At 46.6% G+C, this 21,046-nt stretch overlaps 1 protein-coding gene across 2 annotated transcripts; it reads left to right on the forward strand.

Annotated features, from left to right (window-relative positions):
- Positions 1-783: 783 nt before the first annotated feature.
- Positions 784-19,244, forward strand: USP30 (ubiquitin specific peptidase 30; the record flags this gene model as incomplete). 2 transcript variants are annotated; one of them, XM_084253091.1, is made up of 13 exons in its annotated part: positions 784-866; positions 3,763-3,872; positions 5,458-5,640; positions 9,383-9,486; positions 12,955-13,053; positions 13,637-13,682; positions 14,758-14,852; positions 15,470-15,529; positions 15,990-16,076; positions 16,673-16,753; positions 16,860-17,079; positions 18,191-18,311; positions 18,868-19,244. In XM_084253091.1, the coding sequence occupies 13 exons, from the start codon at positions 784-786 to the stop codon at positions 19,130-19,132; spliced, it is 1,554 nt and encodes a 517-aa protein (XP_084109217.1). In that variant the 3' UTR covers positions 19,133-19,244. The 2 variants fall into 2 exon arrangements, with proteins under 2 accessions (XP_084109217.1, XP_084109218.1); XM_084253092.1 differs by having other exon boundaries at positions 13,640-13,682.
- Between the last annotated feature and the right edge of the window lie 1,802 nt (positions 19,245-21,046).

The raw sequence follows: 21,046 nt of genomic DNA on the forward strand, positions 1-21,046 counted from the left end.
TGTTTTGTGTTGATGCGGCGGATGGCAGAACCCATTTAGAATAGGCAGGGTTGCGGGGTTTTGGGCTGCCCCTCTCCCCGTCCTATAACAACTTGACTGCCAATTTTTGTTTCCACCATTTACAAGTCTCGTCAGGTGACTTACTGCTTTTCTAAAAGTCCGTGTTTCCTGGATTGTAAAATGTGGGTAGTATTGGGGTAGATGAGAAGATTGTGAATAATTCTTGTAACTACTTAGCAATGCACTGAAATAGACAGTAAGTATGGTGCCTGCTATTTACTGGAGGCCACGGTTTCTCTATTGATACCGTCAGCGCTGGGCAACATTGGTTATTAGAGGCCCTTCCTCTGCGACCTATTTCCATTCTGACGACAATAATAACAAACGGTAGCCAGCGCCTGATTACTCTTTCGAGGGGGGCCGCCCTCCTCACACCGAAAAATTAAAATGACCTAGGTTCCCTCCTGGGAGTCGGGGTATCTGTATTTACAGAGCCCAGGAAAAAAACAGGAAAACTAAGCGGCCACAGGTCACATGACGACCCTTAGCAACTGACGCTGGCGCCCATTGCTAAGGAGGAACAGGAAACACAAGATGTGGCCCGGCGGCTGTTGCTCTCCGGCAGCGACTGCTTCCGGTCTCGCCGGGAGCCCGTCCTTCGCCCTATCTTCCCCTTGGCAGCCGGGACTCTGGCCGTGGGTTCCGCCGCCTCTGGAGCTTGCAGGGCCCGGGCCGGTGCTCTAGGGCAGCGGCGGGGCGGTGCGGGCTTCCCGCGCGGCCGCAATGCTGAGCTCCCGGGCCCAGGCGGCGGTGACCGCGGCAGACAGGGCCATCCAGCGCTTCCTGCGGACCGGAGCGGCCGTCAGGTGAGCTCTGGGGGGCGGGGCGGCCGGAGAGGCCAGGACCAGGAGCCCCAACCTGGGCCTGGGGCGGCCTCTTCGCGCCCCAGTCGGCGTCCCCAGGGCCGGAGGGAGGTTCCCGTGACTTGTGCGTCCCGGGCGCGTGGAGGCCCAGGGCGTGAGGCGGGAGGGCGACGGACCTCTAGGGCCTCCAGTTCTTCTGCAATGCCAATGCTGTCTGCATTCCCCAAATTCTGTCACTGCACCCGACCGCCCCCCGCTGCCTGCCGGTGCCGCCTCCAGTCCTCGCATTGTTCCCAGAACTTCCCGGGACCCTCAGGCGTGTCAGTGTCCCGAATTCCCTCAGAGCCCCCACCTCCCACTTAAGGCCCCCCCACCTCCTCTTAGTGCCTTGCAGACCTTCCAGGAGAATCTTTCTAGGATTCCTTAATCCTTTTAGAATGCCCCAGGTTCTTCTGGGATCCCCCAGTCACGTCAGCTCCCGACCTGTCAGGGGTCCCCCATCTTGCCAAGCTTAATTAATCCTGCAGTGTTTCTCACAATGCTGTGAGTGCCCTGGGCCTACTGCCTCCACTTGCCCATCCCATTTTGCCAGTATGCCTGTTCCTGTCAGCCCCACCCCCAGTAATGCCAGGGATCCCCTATTCTTTATGGGTCCCCTATCTTACTAGTGACTCCTTACCTTGCAGGGGCCCCTAAACCAGTCAGGATCTCTTAACCTGTTAAGGCTCCAGTCCTGCTAAGGCTCACCTGTTCCTGCTAGAACCCCTTATTGTGTGGGTCCCCATTCTGATGAGGGGCCATATTTCCATCCTCTTATGTGCCTTCCCTCTGGGTTCTAGGCTTCACAGCTAAGCATCACCCCCACCCCTCATTACTGACCCTAAATGACCCAGACCTGTTGTTTGTGTCAGCTTCTTTCCTCTGGAACTGGAGCAGGTGTAAAGAGCTTATTAAGGCAGGGCTGGAAGTCTTCAGTGGCGCTCCTGTCCAACGCCCTGATCTGTAGATGAGAGATGGGCCTGAAGTCATCCTTGCCCATAATGCTGCACCTGACCTGATAGCAGAAGTGGGAAAAGAAGCCAGATCTTTTCACTCCCAGGCCCCACTGCTCTCCTTATGTTGTCATTTTGCAGAGTAATGGGGTTCCCAGATTAACCACTTGCCCTGGGATTCTTTTGTCCACACCCTGCTCAGGACCTAGGTAGGTCCTTTTTTCCATTCCTTCAACACTCTGTCCTTCACTTTCTCTCATGAGCTTTGTGGATTTAAGCACAGACTTGGCAGCTCAGTAGGCATGAGTTCAGATCCACGCTGCCTTGTGCACTTTGACCTTGTTGGCTGTGTCTCCTGATTTCCTAACCCATAAAAAAAAAAAAAAATGACTGTAGGATGTATGTCCCTAGGATTGATTTGAGGGTGAGATCAGATTATCACAGTGCCTGGCATAGAGTCATGCTCTTTAAATATTAGTGTTTGATGGGGGGATTTTAAAGCACTTATAAAGTGCTAAGCATTTCAGTGATGGTTCTTTTCTGTCTTTCCAGGCACTTTTGTGGCTATCCTGTTGTGTATACATCTATACAAGGGTGCATTGAGAAACTTCAAGAATAACTTTCATGAGTGACACTAAGATGAAACTTATAATCATAGCAACTAGCACTATGCTCTTTGTCCAGTAGCACTTACTTCATCCTCACGACAACCCTTTGGGACAGGACTTGTGATAGTTCCTGTTACACAGATGAGGAAACTGAGGCTTAGTTGCTGAAATGATGCCCTAGGGGCTAGCAAAGCCAGTATTAAACAAGTTGGATGTGATTCCAATCTCTTAACCAAGTTATGTTCACATTTTATTGTCTCTGTCTTAGGAGAACAAAGGTTTATTTGAAATTCATTACCAGTTAGGTAGCATATCAGTTATGAAAATGTTGGTTGTTGTAAGACCCTCAAATGTTGGTTGAGTCATCATCAGTGACTCTTTGCTGAGTTAATGTTGACTGAGCTAAGATCACATATTAACATGATCCAAATAAGAATATTGCATACATATACATGTAACATGTCTGTACAGGAATATATCACACATCAACACATACATGGTTGGCCCTATTCAGTGGAAATACATTAATTTTGTATAAAATTGGTGTTTTAATTGCCGGTGAAATTTCTTTTGTAGTAAAAAATTAAATTCAGTGTTCATCAAGTCTAAAATTAAGAAATTCAAACATTTTCAAATAGTAGACATTTTATACTATCATATGCCCCCTCCCTGTTTAATATTCTAAAGGATAAATCAATTTTTATATGTTTTCATTGGTATCCTATCATTCAGTAAATACTATTGAGGAAACTACGTGCCAGGCATCATCTAGATACTTGGGATATGTCAGCAAAACCAAGATCCATGCCATCTGGGACTTTGCGTTCTAGTTGAGGGAGACAGGCAAGCGCTGTGAGTAAGTGTCGTGTTAGAAGTTGGCAGATGCCATGGTTAAAGGGGATAAAGTGCAGGTTCTACTAATCCATTTAGAGCAGGTCTCCTTGATGAGGGAGGGAGCCAAGTGGTGACCTGGAAGAAGAGCATTCCAAGCAGAGAGAGCAGCCACGGTGGTGGCAAGTGTGGCAGCACTGTGCATGGCAGAGCAGGAGGAAAACTCTGGCTTCTTCTCTGAGCACGAGGGGCATTGGAAGGTTGTGCCCTGACTCAGTGAAACCTAATGTCTATAAGATGCTGATTTTCAAGACATAATCCTGTTACTGCTGATTACTCTAACTTGGAGCTTAGGTATTTGGTGGGTCATTGGGTTACTTGGACAAAATGGCACTTCTCTCCCCCTGTCTGTTTATACACATGCTGTGTTTGGATGAGGGATGACAGTAAACTCACTTTCTTTTTCAGATACAAAGTCATGAAGAACTGGGGTGTTATAGGTGGAATTGCTGCTGCTCTTGCAGCAGGGATATATGTTATTTGGGGCCCCATCACGGAAAGAAAGAAGCGGAGAAAAGGTAAGAATGAGCCATGGCATCACAGTCTGCAGACTTGACACAAACCCTGTCATCCCAAAACAGTACAAGGGGGGAGGGAGAATTTTTTGTTTCTTATTCCTCAGTTTTTGAAGTAGTACTTTATTTTAAACATAAGTTAATTTTAATGACTTGTTATTTTTATTGTCTGAGTGCTGTCATTAATATGACAGTTGTGTCTTATTAGGAAAGTGGGGCAGCTTGACTGTTACATTGTGGTTTTCCTGACTAGCTACTAGTCACTAGTAAGTTTCAGGTTAGTTTCTTCATTAACACAAAAATCTATTTCTTTTTGTTTGAAGATTTTACATATTTATTTTTGCATAGAAGAGCTGGGGTGTAGGCCAGAGGTGTGGGTGGTGAGGGGATTCACTAGAGACTTATCTACTGAGATACACTGCTTATCTACTGAGATACACTGCTGAGGGGAGCAGTGGGAGAGTCAAGAGAGGTCTGCTGTGCCATGTGGGTCAGCTCCCTGGCCAGGGATTGAACTCAGGCCACAGCAGCAGTGCTAGCATGGAGACTTAACTCCTAGGCCACCAGGGAGGCCCCCTAGTTCCTTCTTTTTAAAAAAACTCCCTTTTCTAAATGTTTCTCTATTTATATTGATTAAAATTCCATAACAAAGATGGGGGGAAATAAATGTAATAAATGTTGATCATAGTAAAATCTGGCAATGTTTGTGATCGGGATTCATTTATAGCCTCTCTTCTTTTGCACATGGTTGACAACTTAATGGTAAACAGTTATAAGAAAGTAGAAGAAGAAGGGCCTCCCCGGTAGCGCAGCGGTTGAGCGCTGGGTTGCGAAGCTGCCCGCGGCCTCTGCGGTGACGGTTCGATCCCCGGCTGGATCCCCGGCTGCTCCCCGGCCACCGGAGGAGGGTCCCACATGGCGCGCAGACCTCTCCTGCCGCCCGCTGCTCCCCTCAGCAGTGTACTTCGGTCCTTCTGCCTGCTCTGCTCCCCGCTCTGGCTCTGGTGAATTCTCTCACCCTCCCGCGCTTCTGACTGTACCCAGTGCATGTGTAAACAAAAACAAACAAATAAACAAATAAATAAATAAAAAAAAACATAAAAAAAAAAAAAAAAGAAAGTAGAAAGTCTGTCAGACTCTGTTGATCTCTGCAGAATTGCTATCATGGTGGCTTTCCCACCGATTATAAAAACAAACTTGCTGTCACAGGGAGCAACAAAAGAACAATTGTTTTCCTTGCTCCTGAAAAACAGTGCTTTTTTATCAAAGGAGAGAAAGAGAATGAGAGAGCAGTGTTACTAAGTGTTTCTGCACATTCACTGCAAACCACGCTGGCAGGCACTGTGCTGGGTTTCAAACTTAACCCACGACAGGGCCCTGTCCTTACAGTCTCCTGAAGGAGCAGCAGTAGGACCGGCCCTGCGTGGGCAGAGTGCCTGGCCCCGTCCCTGTGGAGAAGGACCTTTCACACTGGGATTTCAGATTCAAGGCTCCCATGTGAAACTTCTGGGTCTGAAATTAGAGAGAGCTGGTCCAATGTGATGTGCTGTTCTCTTCCTCTGTCCTCCCCACCCCTGCTTTTATTTAGGGCTTGTGCCTGGCCTCGTCAACTTAGGGAACACCTGCTTCATGAACTCCCTCCTGCAAGGCTTGTCTGCCTGCCCAGCTTTCATCAAGTGGCTGGAAGAGTTTACCACACAGTACAGCAAGGATCAGAAGGAGCCTCCGCCACACCAGTATTTATCCTTAACACTGCTGCACCTCCTGAAAGGTATCTGGTTGGGAACTTAAAGGGGATTGTGCACGTATTTTCTTTTATTTCTTTTTGTTGTTTTTTAAGATTTGATTTATTTTTCTGTAGAAGAGCTGGGGTGTAGGCCAGAGGTGCAGGGGCGGTGAGAGGATTCACCAGAGGTAGAGTAGGGAGCAGAACAGGTGGTTCCACTGAAGAACACTGCTGAAGGGAGCAGTGGGCGAGACAGCAGTGGTCTGCTGCGCCCTTGGGTTGGCTCCCTGGCTGGGGATCGAACTCATGCTGCAGTGGCTGCCTATAGCTCCATAATGCTGAGACTTAATCCCTTGCACCACCAGGGTGGCCCCAGTAACAACTTTTTAGGGACAAAAAAAAATATGTCTCTTAAGCATTTTGATTGCGGTACTTTGGGTTCAAAAACATTAAAAAGTGTCCTCGTTTAGGGAATAAAGTAATTTACAAAAGAAATAATACAAATGATTTTGAGATAATTCAAGTACTCAGTATGACCATAGTCAAAGAACTATAGGTAACATAGTAGAATTTTTTTTTTTTTTTTTTTTGGCCTGTCAGTAAAGGTTGACAATCAAATCCACAATCCTGACCTGATCATAGGCTGTGATTGTCACTGCTGCTGGGGTGTAACTTAGGCCACTTTTTCTGGAGAGCAGTTTGGAGCAACATCATAATAGCTTGCAAAATGTTCAGTCCTATTTGACCTAGAAATTCCGTGTGTGTCAGCCTGTCTTATGGAAATAGTTAGAAATGTGTATGGTCATTTTACTGGCCTGAAATACAAGTTCTACAAACAAGTCCAGGAGTGGCGGAAGCCTGCCTCTCAACCTGGAGAGGCACAACCTGGAGAGGTTGATAAGGTTTTAAGAAGTCACCTAGCTTTATTAACCACATTTTTGGACCACAGAACTGTTTTTTCCCCTCCATAACATTGTTAATAACCCAACACCATACCACAAAACAAGATTTGAGAAACAGTATTGGGTGCACAAAGATCTCTGATGCCTAGTTTTTTTTTTAGTAGAAGAACTGGGGTACAGGCCAGAGATGTGGAGGATGAGAGGATTCACCAGAGACAGAGTGGGAAGCAGAACAGGCTTATGTACTGAAATACACTGCTGAGGGGAGCAGCGGGCGAGGCAGGAGAGATCTGCTGCATCCTATGTGGATAGCTCCCTGGCTGGGCATCGAACGCAGGCCATGGAGGTGATAGCGCTGAGACTTAACCCCTAGGCCACCAGGGCGGCCCAGATGGCTAGTTCTAATCAGGAAAAGATGGAAAGAATGTAAGTCGTTCAGCAATAGAATGCTTACGCAACAAAGGTAATATTGCAGAGCTCTTAAGAATCATCTTTGTGATGTGTTTGCATTTGAAAGAGGGCATAGGCTGTCATATTAAGCTTAAAAGAACAGGATTCACAGAATAATATAATTTGACAACAGCGAAGCAAAAACTTCCACAGATATAGGCTGGACTGAGAAAGATCTGAATGTTAGCAGTTGCTACTCAGGTATTATATAGTCGATAGTTCAAGAACATTAAAAAACTGAAACAGGACCTTCCTGATAGCATAAGGGGTTAAGACGCAACCTATGAAGCTGTCCGCAGGCACTGCAGCACGAGTTCAATCCCCAGCCAGCCAGCCTGCCAGCAGACTTCTCCTGACTCACCCGCTGCTCCCCTCAGTGGTGTGCTTCGGTCAATCTCCCTGTTCTGTTCCCCACTCTGTCTCTGGTGAGTCCTCTTACGCCCCACTCCTCTGACCTGTACCCCAGTTCTTGTATGCATAAATAAATAAATCTTAAAATAAATAAATAAATAAATAAATAAATAAAAACAGACAAACTATACTTCTGAAACTTTCACCATGAAGAATACATTACTCTCAAGGTTAGAAGAAATTTGGATTAAAAAAATACTCAGTTATGTATTGCTTCACTGAGGTGTTTCCCAGGTGATCTTAGCTTGACCCAGGAATTTTTATCAAGCAACTTCTGCTCTTCTGGATGAAGCAATTAGAAAATAATTTCTTTTACTACCCTGTAAAAAATAATAGCATCCCAGGGGCTGTGTGAAAAGCTGGACCGCATGCACAGGTGTCGGGGTGCAGGCTTGGGAGCTGTCACCACCACAGCCGAGCCCCTCACTGACCCCACCTCTGTGACCCAGCAGAGCCAAGCTGCCCTGACTGGACGCGCTCCCCTCTCTGCTTCTGCTTCTTGTCTTTTAATTTGGCTTGTAGAAATAATTTTTAATTATGCAAGTAATGCATGAATACATTCTCCTTGTTAAAAAAAAAGGGTATTACAGGAGGTCCTTTGCTGGAGTGCCCAGCCCCCAAGTCCTCTCCTTCCTTCCCAAAAGTCAGGTGTAAGTGACTTCCTGGCTGTTTTCTGTGCACTTAAATCTGTTTCTAAGTGTATATATCTGAGGAGTTCTGTGTTGTTTGGTTTGTTTTTTCATATCCACATAATAATATGTAACCGAGAAATGCCCATTTTGGTATACAGAACGCTACCCCTTTCGCTTTTTTTTTTTTTTAAAGATTTTGTTTATTTATGCATACAAGAACTGGGGTACAGACCAGAGATGTGGGGTTTTGTGTGTGTGTGTGTGTGTGTGTGTGTGTGTGTGTGCGTGTGTGAGAGAGAGAGAGAAAGAAAGAAAGAGAGAGAGGATTCACCAGAGGCTGAAATACAGTGCTGAGGGGAGCAGTGGATGAGACAGGAGAGGTCTGCTGTGCCATGTGGGTAGCTCCCTGGCTGGGGATTGAACTGGTGCCGCAGTAACTGCTGATAGCTTCATAGTGCTGTGACTGAACCCATTGCACCATTAAGGAGGCCCCCTTTTTGTCTTTTTTTAGAGCTTATTGGTCTACTGAATTTTGTCTTCTGTGAATTGCATGATCATAGCCCTTTCCTCTTTTTAAGAATTGTGGTAAAATAACCATAACACAATTTACCATTTTCGTCACTAAGTGTACAGCTCTATAACATTGAATAACTGGGCATTTTCTCATTGTTGTGTAACCATCCCACTCTTCATCTCCAGAACATTCTCACCATCCTGTATTGAAACACTGCCCATTCAATACTACCCCCAGATCCTGATAACCACTCTTTCTAGTGCCCTGATCACCAAGTTCTGAGGTGAGAGTAGGGGTTCCCCACGTCACAAACTGCGTGTCTGGATAGTATGCACGCTACCATACTTCATTTTTTTAATTTTTAATGTTCACTGGTCACCTTTTATCAGGTGTTCTTGGGCAGGCTACGGAAGGATTCAGGAGTGCTGGTGAGGAAGGTCATCTAGTCAGGAATGCTGCATGGGCCTCCTCCGTGGCTTGGGCCTCCTCCGTGGTGCCCGTGCTCATGTTTGAACTCCTTGTAAGAAATTAGTTTGGTTTTTTGGGGGGGCAAAGAACTAGGGTTTAGGCCAGAGGTGCAGGGGTGAGAGGATTCACCAGAGACAGAGTGGGGAGCAGAACAGGCAGATTTACTGATAATGCTGACTTAACTCCTGGGCCACCAGGGGGGCCTGAAAGTTATTAGTTAAAAAGCACACACACCATCAGTGGAACCCAGTAGTACTCCCTTTCTTCACACTGACATTTGTGACACTAGTAGTAAGCAGTTTGAAAGATCCCCACACCTCATGCAGCGTGGCATGTCACTCTGTGCAGGCTTTCTGGCTGGTTGTTATGCTGGTGAATTTAATAATCTTGTTAACGTTTCTTGCTTCCAGCTTTGTCCTGCCAAGAAGTTACTGATGATGAGGTCTTGGATGCAAGCTGCTTATTGGATGTTCTAAGAATGTACAGATGGCAGATCTCTTCATTTGAAGAACAGGTGAACACAATATTCAAAACGGGCTTCGTATGGAGAACCTCTCCCGCTGATGACTTGGGGCGCAGGCCTCCAGTGATGGCTGAAAATCAACCCTGTTATCATCTCAGGAAGAATAACCCCCAGGATTGACCTTGTAGTTTCCTGACCTGAGTGTTCACTCCTACTACTAGATGTCTGGATAGCCTGAGTGTTCTGGGACCAGATCGTGAACTGAGTTCCTACTCTTGTCAGAGGTGAAACACAGCTCCTTTTCACCCAGTGGATGGAGGATTAGCAGGGTAGAGCATACTCATAGCTGCCAGAGGGCAATTCTGCATTTCAGTGGATGATAGGGACACTTGTTCTGGAGGGAGAGGCAGGTGGTTTCACCTCAGAGGCAGTGATATTCAGGTGAGACCCTTTTTTTGGACCACACCCTGATTAAAAAAAAAAAAAGCAAAAACAGCCATCAGAGGCTAGCTTAAAGTGGCTTCAAACCTCCAGCAGCCATCATGTGCAACTCCAGGGCTCTATTCCAGCCCCCCAACCACCCCATTTTCTACAATTCTGGCTTCATTGCCCTCTTTGGTACTGGCCCATCCTCCTCAGGTGGCTGTGCCCAGCAGCAAGACTGAGACTGGGGCCAGAGTGAAGTTCTAGAGACAAACAATGTATCTTCCATAGGTTAATGGTATATTTGCCCCAGCAGCACTTCTAGGAAGGCCTCCTCCAGCCTTGTGGGGGCTGCTTCTGCCTCCACCATCCAGACACTGGATCAGAGCAGTGGGAGACAGCCCTTGGGCTCCCCAAACTGTGGTGCTGAAGTGAGGCACTTAAAAACTGGCACGTGTAGGGGGAAGGCTTTCTCGCTCCCCTTATTTTAAACAATTACCTATTATCACACTATCTGAAGCCATGCATGTGTTACTTTTTAAGCATATTTATACCATATTACAATGCATCTTGATAAATCTATACAATCTCAATTGTATGTTGAAATATTTTTCCATTTAGAAAATCATTTTCAAATCCTCCTCTAGAACCAGAAATAATTAGTGGCATTTTGCTCTTCTCTAAACTGAGTGACTGAGGTCTAAGTCCCCATGGCCATCAGATGCCTTTTCTAATTCCTGTCTTTCAGCCAAGACTCTCTTAAGCCCCAGTTACTCCTTGAAGGTATTTCCATTGTCTTTGGTCCAGAGGCAGCTGTCCCTGAGCCCCCTGGTGCTCTAATGTGTGTGCAAAAGAGACGGGGTGTCTCAACTTCTTCCCTGTGAAGGCATCAGAGCATCTAGCCCGGAGCCCTGTCTTCACTGTTACTCACTACCATTGTTCTAATCAATGGACCTTAGTGTCCCACTCTCAGCCACTCCGGAGAGTCTAGCTGTGGAGGGCAGGAGCGCACGGGCTGAATGCTTGCTTTCTGTGAATGGTCTCATCTAATCCTCACATGCCCCTTCAGGTTACAAGTGAGAAAAGTGTGCCCTCTCCAGCTACACCCCCTTCTGCTGGACGGTTCCTTTTTCCAAGGCCAAGTAATTAGCTGACTGTGACAGAATAGGGCTTGGATTTGACTCTATTCTCTTTGGGATTTTTCTCCCTGGTGAAACCCTGCTTGTGTTTCTGGGATTGGCCCAGGTGCCTTGTCTGGGAAAGCTCCCAGAGCTTCCAAGGATGGGCTGTTCCTCTTTCAGCCTCCCTTTCCGGACCCCCAGGGCTTGCTGGTCTCGAGAGGGTGTGGCCTTGTGCTGCTAGATAATAGGTGGGCTGCCTCTTCTACCCCCTGCATTGTGAGTCCCTAGAGAGTAAGAGTCTTGCCTGGTTTATCCTCAGACCTCCATTTCTCTCCGGCCAACCCCCTTTCATAGCCTAGGAGGAGATTCATTTATATTTGCAGCAAATACTTGTTTACTGCTTGCCTTGGGCACTCGAGGGCATTGGAGTTGAGGCAGCAAACTTGACTTGAGAGTTCTGCTCTTACGGAACTGGAATTCCTGTGACAATGTAAGCAGGTCATTTCAAGATGTGTTAACAAAATAAATGTGGTGATGGGACAGATGTGAGTGTCAGAGAGCTGGGGGCAGGGGGCACTACTTTAGATAAGAACAACTCTTCTAGAAATGTGAGGGGTCAGCTGAGATGTGACACCTACAAGGAGGGAGGCCTATGAAGAGTGTTCCAGAGGAACAAGCCAGGCAACAGCCTTAAAACAGCTACAGTGGTGCAGCATTTGGAAGCCGGGAAGAAGGGCTCCTGGCTGGGCCTGGCCTGAGAACAGTGGAGGAGAGGGGTTCAGGGAGCAGGTGCTTTTTCCACAGAGATCTGCAGAGGCCCCCAGGAAGGCAGAGCATCCCAGGCCAAGAGTGCATAAAGGATTCAGATACTGAGACAGGAAGGCTTGTTGTGTTCACTGGGCCAAGAGGCGTGGGGCCCCAGCCCAGTGTGTGAGGGAAAGCACTGAGGGAAGATGGGGTCAGCCTTTGTAGGCCAGCTCAGAGGGGCTTGCTCTAGGTGTGAAAGCCTTTAGAGGGGTGGAGAGCAGAAGAGTAGTCATTTCCCTTATCAGAGGTCACCCTGGTGACCCTGGGTGGAGACCAGGCCAGGATGGACACCTTCAGAGACCTGCCCATGGCAGGCAAGTGAGCTGTAGCTTTGGCTCTTTGGAGAGGGCATTTTAGGGGTCTGTGAAGAGTAGTCCCCCGCTACCTGATGCAGCAGCTTCACTCTGGGTGTATGCCTGAGAGAGCGGGGAGCAGGCAGGCGAACCCCCACGTTCACAGCAGCACGAGTCACAGCAGCCGGAGATGGAGGCAATGCAAGTGTCCATCAACAGATGAACTGATAAGCAAATGTGGGGTGTGTGTGTGTGTGTGTGTGTGTGTGTGTGTGTGGATGCGCGCGCACAATGAAATAACATTTGGCCTAGGAGGAAGGGAAGGAAATGTTGCTACCTACTACACTTGGACAAACCTCAAGGACAGTCAGCCAGTGGCTTGAGTCCACCCTGGGGAGTCAGGCTAGAGGCAGAAAGAGCACATGGCTGCCAGGGCTGGGAAGGGAGCTGGGACCTGGAGTTTCAGTTGAGGACAATGAAAGTGTTCTGGAGATGATGTGATGGCTGCACAGTAACCTGAATGGATTTAACGCTGGAACTGTGCCCTTCAAAACAGTTACTATGGCAGATCTTCTCACACAAAAGAGTAGGCAGGTGGAGTGAAGGTCAGGGCCGTCTCAGTAAAATTAAAACAGCTTAGAACAGCTGGCAGGGGGCAGTGCACCCAGCTTTCTTACCTGCTCTCTCCCCGGGACTCTCAATCCAGGGTCTTTACTGTGAAATCATCTACGACGTGACAGTTTCTGTATGATGAGCTGGGCCTTGAGGAGGTGCCCCCATTAGCCATGCTGGTCTGCCTAGGGGTCCCTACCAGGGGTTCTGATGCTGCCCTGGCCTCTTCAGGCCTCTCTGAAGAATGCTTTGCCCTTTGACAGGATGCTCATGAATTATTCCACGTCATCACCTCCTCACTGGAAGATGAGCGGGACCGGCAGCCCCGGGTTACACATTTGTTTGATGTGCATTTCCTGGAGGTAAATCATTAATATTTCCAATACATTTTAGGTAGTTTGTGCATGTCTCATAGGTCTAGGAAGCGCAAGTAGAATCTTTATACAACTGTAAACTCCAAAGACGGGTTCCATAAAATTCAGTAGTGGGAGCGGAGCAGGGGGTGTGGCTTAGATTCCATGCCTTGTAGCAAGTGACTCGGGTTGTGGATCTCAAGGCTCTCGAAAACGATTCACTCCTGCAATTTGTGTTGGCTTTGAGAAGAAAGAATGTCATTTCCCCCGTGCTTAATACAGGGGAGCAAGGAGCCTCAGGAATGCTAACTGAATCCTTGTTTCCTTGGAACAGTATAAATCTGAGAGTTGACTAATTAACCAGTGAAGGGGGGAGTATTCCAGAGAGAGAAATGTGTTTCAGTTGCATTTGATGAAGAAACAGGCATAGTAGCCAACCAGAGGGGATCATTAAAGCTGCTTTTGGAAATCTGTTTAAAGTGAATTTTTAGTGGCACAATTAGCACAGAAACTTGTCAGAGTTCAGGTTGGGGCTTGGGGGGTAAAAGGAATTGCAGTAGGGTTTTTAGTCTGTTTCTTTTCTTCCCTACAGCAGCAGTCTGAAGTCACCCCCCAAGAAATAACCTGCCGCACAAGAGGTAGCCCTTCCCACGCACTGGGACACATAAGCGTATGCTCTTTAGATATGACAAGTTTGCTTGTTTAAAAGGGTTTTTTCCTAGTGACATCCAGTCCCACTTGAACTGTGTGTCCTTGCAAAGGAACTTGTGTTTTAGAAACAGCTTTAAATGATTCCCTTGGCAAACAGCATCAGTTGTTCCCTCACACCACAGCCTTGCTCAGTTTTCCCTAAATGGTCTTATTTATACTTCAAACAAGGGCTTTCTTCTTGCCACCTTGAAGTGATCCTGTGAGGAACTTAAGCCGAAACTCTCTCGCGTCCTCAGCATTTCCACTCTGGCCCACTTTCACCACCAATGGTCACAGTCTTCCTTGAAAGGGAATAACTGTTTTCTTAAGACTTAACGCATTACAAAAGGATACATCCTTTGTGTATCACTAGTGATAAGAACACTTACCTTTGCAACCTATGCTCTGTGCGAGGCACCGTAATATTGCATTTAAGCTTCATGACAATTCTATGAAGTTGGTGGCTTTGGGGACAATGGGATAATTCTCCCCATTCCCAGCAGCCAAGCCTTAGGAAGAGGAAGACTTCCGAGGGCACATCGCTAAGAAGCAGCAAAACCGAGTTGGAGCCCTTCACTGCCCCACTCAAGGGCCTTGTTTCTAACTAGCATATCACCCTCCAAAGAAAATCCCATTTTCTAGAACTTGTTTATTCTGATTTTTCCAGGAGTTTATCTTGAAGAAATAGTCACTCATGATATCCTTCCTTTCACATCTCAAACATTTTAAGCTTATGTTTATAAGGTGGATGGGGAATTTTTAAAAAAAGACATTATTAAGCACTAATTTCTTTTCAAAATGTGGCTTCACCACCCATGATACAAAAAAACGCACTTAAGGACCTGTGTAAATACTTATGTGGAGGGAATGAGTTGTGTTTTTGTGTGGAAGTCAGTAAGGAAAGCTATTTCAGTTTACTTTTCAGGAACTTTTTTTTTGTGTGAAGAGGGAGTTTCTACACCTACTAAGAAGGAGGGTAACTTTTGAGGTTGGTGGCACATCAAAAGATGCTTTGTATTCCAGGTTCACCTCATCCCACGTCCAATCACTGGAAGTCTCAGCATCCTTTCCATGGAAGACTTACTAGTAATATGGTCTGCAAACACTGTGAACACCAGGTAAACACAATACCAATACTGGCGATTTTCTAGTGAGGTTTCCTTTTGAGTTTCATGAAAGAGATCTAGAAAGAGTAGATGGGTGTCGGGTTTGTGACTGCCTGGGCTCTGCACCCCTTAGTGTTATTGTGCCTCTTAGGTTTACCAGGTTGTTTTTATTTATTTTAACTTTTTTTTTTTAAGATTTTATTAATTTTTTGTGTAGAAGAACTAGAGTGTAGGCCAGAGGTGTGGGGGTGGGGGTGAAAGGGCTCACCAGAGACAGAGTAGGGAAATGAACAGGTGGACTGACTGAAATACACTGCTGAGGGGAGCAGCAGGAGAGACAGGAGAGGTCTGCCGCACCATGTGGTTAGCTCCCTGGCTGGGGATCAAATTCAGGCCATGGTGGTGGGCTGTTGAGGTGATAGTGCTGAGACGTAATCCTTAGGCCACCAGGGATGCCCTGTACAAAGTTGTTTTTAATAGAATTTGCTTCTAGGTAAGTATATCATGTCATTGTGTTAATGTCAAGCATCTAAATACTCAAGCTGTTTCATAGGCATATATCTTCCCATCTACAAAGTTTTGAATTGAAACTAAGTTCCTTTCTGGATTTTCTGCAATATCTGTTTCAGAGTCCAGTTCGATTTGATACCTTTGATAGCCTGTCACTCAGTATCCCGGCTGCCACGTGGGTACGTACTGACTGAGGTCTTGTTTGGGGTCTGTTTGGGAACATTTGAGCTTGAAAGGGCTTGGAGGCATTTTATGGTACTCAGACATAGCTAGCCCATCTTAGTTTTAATGTGGGATGCCATGGCCTGATTTGGGGGTTGAAAGGAAGGTGGAAGGTTTTTCTCTGCTGCAGAATTTTGACTTTTTTGAACACACACAAATCTCACACTCAAAACTATCTAAAACAGTATGGAAGTCCATTATTTTCTGCAGTGTTATGTGCTCATACTCTTGAATCTGTCCCCAGTGGCAAGGCTAGGGTTTCTGGAGCTCCCGTTTGTTCAGGAAACATTCAATTGTGTGTGTGAAACTTTATAAGCTGTGTAAGCAAAAATAAAACTCTGATTCTCACTGCCGTCGTTGAATAGCTTGGGTCTGCTGCTCCTTTGTCATCGTGAACTTTCTTCTTTGGTGCCGTAGGGTCATCCACTGACCCTGGACCACTGCCTTCACCACTTCATCTCATCAGAGTCAGTGCGGGATGTTGTTTGTGACAACTGTACAAAGGTATGCTTTCACCCCGCCCCTCCACCCCCAGCTTACCTGTGTCTCCTGACATAGTGCTTCCCATACCGCGGCCCTATGCTCTTCTGACTGTACCTGGAGGGTCATTTCAGCCACAGCCACCTCTGCCTAACTTGGCTGAGAACCCAGCCATCCAGTGTCTTTCCCAGATGAACTTCTTTGATCCACAGAGTGTTTGAAGAAAAAATTTGGAGGCTTTGCTACAATCCCCTCTGTGCCCACCTGCTCACATCCTGCCTTTTTGCCTACACTGCCTGCCTGACTCCCTGCAGCAAATGGATTTCACCCTCTGAATCAAAGGAACTGTGTGCAACAGAATTTTTAAAGACACAGAATAGGTTACATGCCAGTGCCAAAGTTTCAGTGAATCTTCATTTGTCTTCCTTCTACTGCTTATGTTAATGACTAAAAGGAATGAATGGAAACAACTCATAAATAATTGGGCAGCTCTGTTCATTTCAGCAGGTAGAAGTCAAGTGCCAGGTGAATACAGGTGTAACCCCAGCCTGACCTGCAGCTCTCCATAGCTGTCCCTGTTTAAGAATTGCTACAGAGAGATGTCATTTCTTCTATTTCAGATTGAAGCCAGAGGGACATTGAATGGGGAGAAGGTGGAACACCAGCGGACCACTTTTGTTAAACAGTTAAAACTAGGGAAGGTGAGTCCCAGCACATCCCGGGGCGGTTTGGCTTTTGAGGACCCCAAGTGTCCCACTCCTGACACACGGCTCTTTCTGGTCTTCCCCCCCACCCCGGCCCTCACAGCTCCCTCAGTGCTTATGCATCCATCTGCAGCGGCTGAGCTGGTCCAGCCACGGCACGCCGCTGAAGCGGCATGAACACGTGCAGTTTAATGAATTCCTGATGATGGACATCTACAAGTATCACCTCCTCGGGCACAAGCCCGGGCAACACAGCCCTAAGCTAAACGAGAACACGGGCCCTGCGCTGGGACTGCAGGAGCGGCCCGCAGCCCCCAAGTCAGGTGTGTGCCCCCCAGGATTGAGGCGGGAGGACACACACAGGGAGATGGAACGGGACGCCACTACCTCCGGTCCCTCAGGCCACAAGAGCGAGGCCTGTTCAGGAGTCACATTTGTTCCGGAGAACAGAATTGGGGGCAGGAGAGGGATGATTTCTTAAAGGAAGTTATAAAATCATTTAGTAATGAGATGTATAGTTTTAAAAACTATTGCTTACATAGTTAAAAACGAAAGTATATATCGTTTTCAAAAACAGATGCAAATATATAGGAAGAAAAGCTTAAGATAGCAAACAGTCTTGTTTTCCGGTCTGTTGACTCAGCAGCTGGCTCCCGCCATTCCCCTGAGTTTCTTCTCTTTCTCCTTCCCCCTGGCTCCCAATAGTCATCTCTTTATATAGGAAAGGTGGGGAGGAAATGTCTGGGCTAATTATCACTGAACAAAGGTCACTGAGCATCTTATTTGTGCCTATACTTCTGCACAGAATTACTTATGTACCTAATTCCATTACTGTCCTCATGTGAGGTTAAGCCCAGTGAAGCAAGGTAGCTACCACCACCCTCAGTCCCACTGATGAGAAAACATAGGCCCCAAGAGGTTAAATGACTAGTCCAGGGGCAAACAGCCCATGGGAGAAAAACTCTGGGCTGTAGCGTCGGAACAGTTTTGTAAAGGTGTCTTCTGAATGAATGAGGATCACCCACTTGACTTGAAGATTTCCAAAACTAAACTCACCACCTTCAGCTGCTCCCAGTCAAGTCAGTACTGTCTTCATGGTTTTCCCAACTTGGCATCCACCGTTAGGGCCTGGCGGGACATTATTCACGGGGAGACTTTTGCCCTTTTTCACCAGGTCACTAGATTAACACTGGCAACAGCTGGGGTCAGGAGCGGGTTCAGTCCTTGGCCACTGTTTTAAATCAAGGACCTTTGCCCTTGCCCCAAGTTTCTAGGCTGGGGTGCAGGTCTGTTCGTGTTGGGAGTATGTGGGCTGTGGTTAAGGGCCAGCAACAAACCATTTGTCTTCCCTTTCTAGCCTTTCTGGGGAGTTAAATTTCAAAGTTTTGTTTACCCAAAGCCACTGCTAATTTTAATTGTTTTTTTCTCTTGCAGTTCTGAATCAGCCGGGGGCGCCCAAAACACAAATTTTTATGAATGGTTCCTGTTCCCCATCTTTATTGCCTACCCTGCCAACCCCGATGCCCTTCCGCCTCCCTGTTGTTCCAGACCACAGGTGAGGCTCTTTAGAAGCTTATTTGCGTTGTTGGCTGCTGTTTCTCTTGGTTTCCAAAATTAGCTTTTTTTCAGAAATGAATGGAAATCTAGATCTCATTTTTTTTCGTTTTGGTTTAAGGTGGGATTTCACCATTATGCATTCCTGTTTATTTTTGTCTAAAATGGACATCATCTTAAAAACAACTATAAAAGTACATAAATATACATATGTGTAATGCATATGTGTGTACACATGTATTGATGTCTATATCAAGAATGAAGAAGAAAGTTTTAAATTTCTGGGGATACTACTTGGAGATTTCCAGTTCAGTCTCTCAGGTCTACTCTGTAAAGGCGTGTGTGCGCCAGCGCACAAGTATACACATATGCACAGGACACACAGGACATCTTGCCATGCCAGTAGATATAGGCCTGTATTCTATTGGTTTATCAAGTCCTGATTTGTATGGACATACCATTTACCATCCATCTTTGGACAGCTGTGATTCTTTTTGTTTTTGCCTACAAACCTTTGTCTTATTTGTAAGCCACTGGCCTTTGCTCCTCCCGTTCAGCTCCTCCATGTACCTCTTTCGGTTGATGGCGGTTGTCGTCCACCACGGAGACATGCACTCTGGACACTTTGTGACTTACCGACGGTCCCCACCTTCAGCAAAGAACCCTCTCTCGACCAGCAACCAGTGGCTGTGGGTTTCCGATGACACTGTCCGCAAGGCTAGCCTGCAGGAGGTGCTGTCCTCCAGCGCATACCTGCTGTTCTACGAGCGAGTTCTCTCCAAGATGCAGCACCAGAGTCGGGAGTACAAGTCTGAAGAATGACTGCTGTGGCCCCAAAGCTAGAGATGATGGCACTGTCAAAACTGGCCGGAAAAAGGCAAACTCAGATCTCATGTGTGTGTGTGCAAGCAGCCCCACTAGAATCCTGCAGCCTTCTGGTGTGTTCTAAGAGCAGACCCCACACAGGAGCCCATGGCCCCAACGCAAACCAAATCAGGCTCCCTGAGCAGCTCTGCTAGCATGCTTTGGAGAGTATCAGCGTCCTCTTAGAAAAGCATTTACTATGTCTGGAGTGTCTTTTTAATCACCTGATACAGGAAATTAAATCAGTCTCCAGAAGCCACTTTTTTTTACATTCTAATGTTAGGTGTTCTTAAAGGGGAGTTAGCCATCTAATCCTGATGTTTCAGCATAGATGTTTTATTTTGAATAAGCAGATCCATAAAAAGAATGAAATTATTAAAGGCAACAATTTAGAAGAAAAAGTGCCTTTCACTTTTGATTGCTTTTATAGCACCTACATTCTGGAATATTACATGACCTGACTGTCATAGAAACAGTTTTTCAGAAGCTCTGTTCCTTCCACATTACTCAATGAGTGGCAAAGTACAGTTACAAGATGCCTGAAGAACACGCCTTCCCTTTTTATATGTCTTTTTCTAACCTTTTAATTCTTTGTAGGCGGTAAAAGCTATCCTGCCAAATCTGCCCCTTTGGGAAATTCTTTCACCACTCTGTCATTTGTGACACGCGGCTTGTCGCTTTTCTCTTTTGTGTACTGGGCTGATGTGATTATAATTTATTATAAAAACTGTGAGTCGCCAGAATTGAACAGATCTGCAATGCCCACAACACCTCTGCTCTTAGACACCCCTTTCTTACACTAAGATCCATCATAACGGTTATTCTCAGCTATTTATTTATTGCCTGTGCAGAGCTCTTAAGGTTTACAGGTTGGAGCAGGGGGCGACGCAGATGATCCCTGCCCTGCTGTGAGAGCTGATTCAGAAGGATGGTGGGACCTCAGGGCTGCTGTCTCTCTGGACCAATTTCCTCATTTGTATAAAGGAAAGGGTTAGATTTGATGACCATCAAAGTCCAACCCTTTCTACCAAAAGAAAGTTTTTGATTTTTTTTTAAAACATAAAACTACTGCTGACTTCTAATTCATTTTGCTGTGGGTCCATATTCTCAATGTACTGGTTTCCAGCAGCCTGATACAAAGACAGTACTGAGCAGTCTCTTCCCTCTTCAGATCAGTTGCATAACACAGCCCGAGGTCAAAGAATTTTGATGACACTGTAGCATCTATTAGCTAGATTTTTAATTAAAAGATATCAAATTCAAAGACTCTTCAGAGAGATTTGGAATCACACTAATCCAAAAAGTCGCCGGAGGGAGTGGGGAGCCGCGCTTCCTCTGGTGGGGTGAGCCCATGGACACTTCTTGACAGCTCCTTGGTGGCAGCAAAAAGTGCAGAGGCCCAGGTGGCAGCCACTCCCAGCTTGTGTCCTGAGCCCGCATCATCCGCCCCAGGATGTGCTGGGAAGGTTCTGCACAAGGCTGGGTGTCAGAATGCAAGGAGCAGCGGAACTGTCCGAGCCAGTCCTGGCTGACGCCCTTCGGATTCCGTTGCAGAGCCTGGCTTTGATGTTGGAGCGAGTATACCCGCTTTGCCTGAGACTGGTGGAGCTAATGTCCAGTCCCGTGACTGTAAACTGCATCACAAAGCTGTAGCTTTGAATGATTGCTGTTCGGCCACTGCTTGCTCTTTGAAATCCCCATGAAAGACAGATGCCAGCGTGAAAGGAGCGCGAGTGTCTCCCTGTAAGCAGATTTTTGGTCAGGGGGCCAGGGTCTGGGTCAAGGTTGTAAATGTGAATGATGTGTAAAGTCTCTTAACCTGACCTTAAAGCTGACTTCCTCATTTTGTAAATTATTAGACATTATATATAG

This window comes from Talpa europaea, assembly GCF_964194135.1.
Source record: "Talpa europaea genome assembly, chromosome: 14".
NCBI lineage: Eukaryota > Metazoa > Chordata > Mammalia > Eulipotyphla > Talpidae > Talpa > Talpa europaea.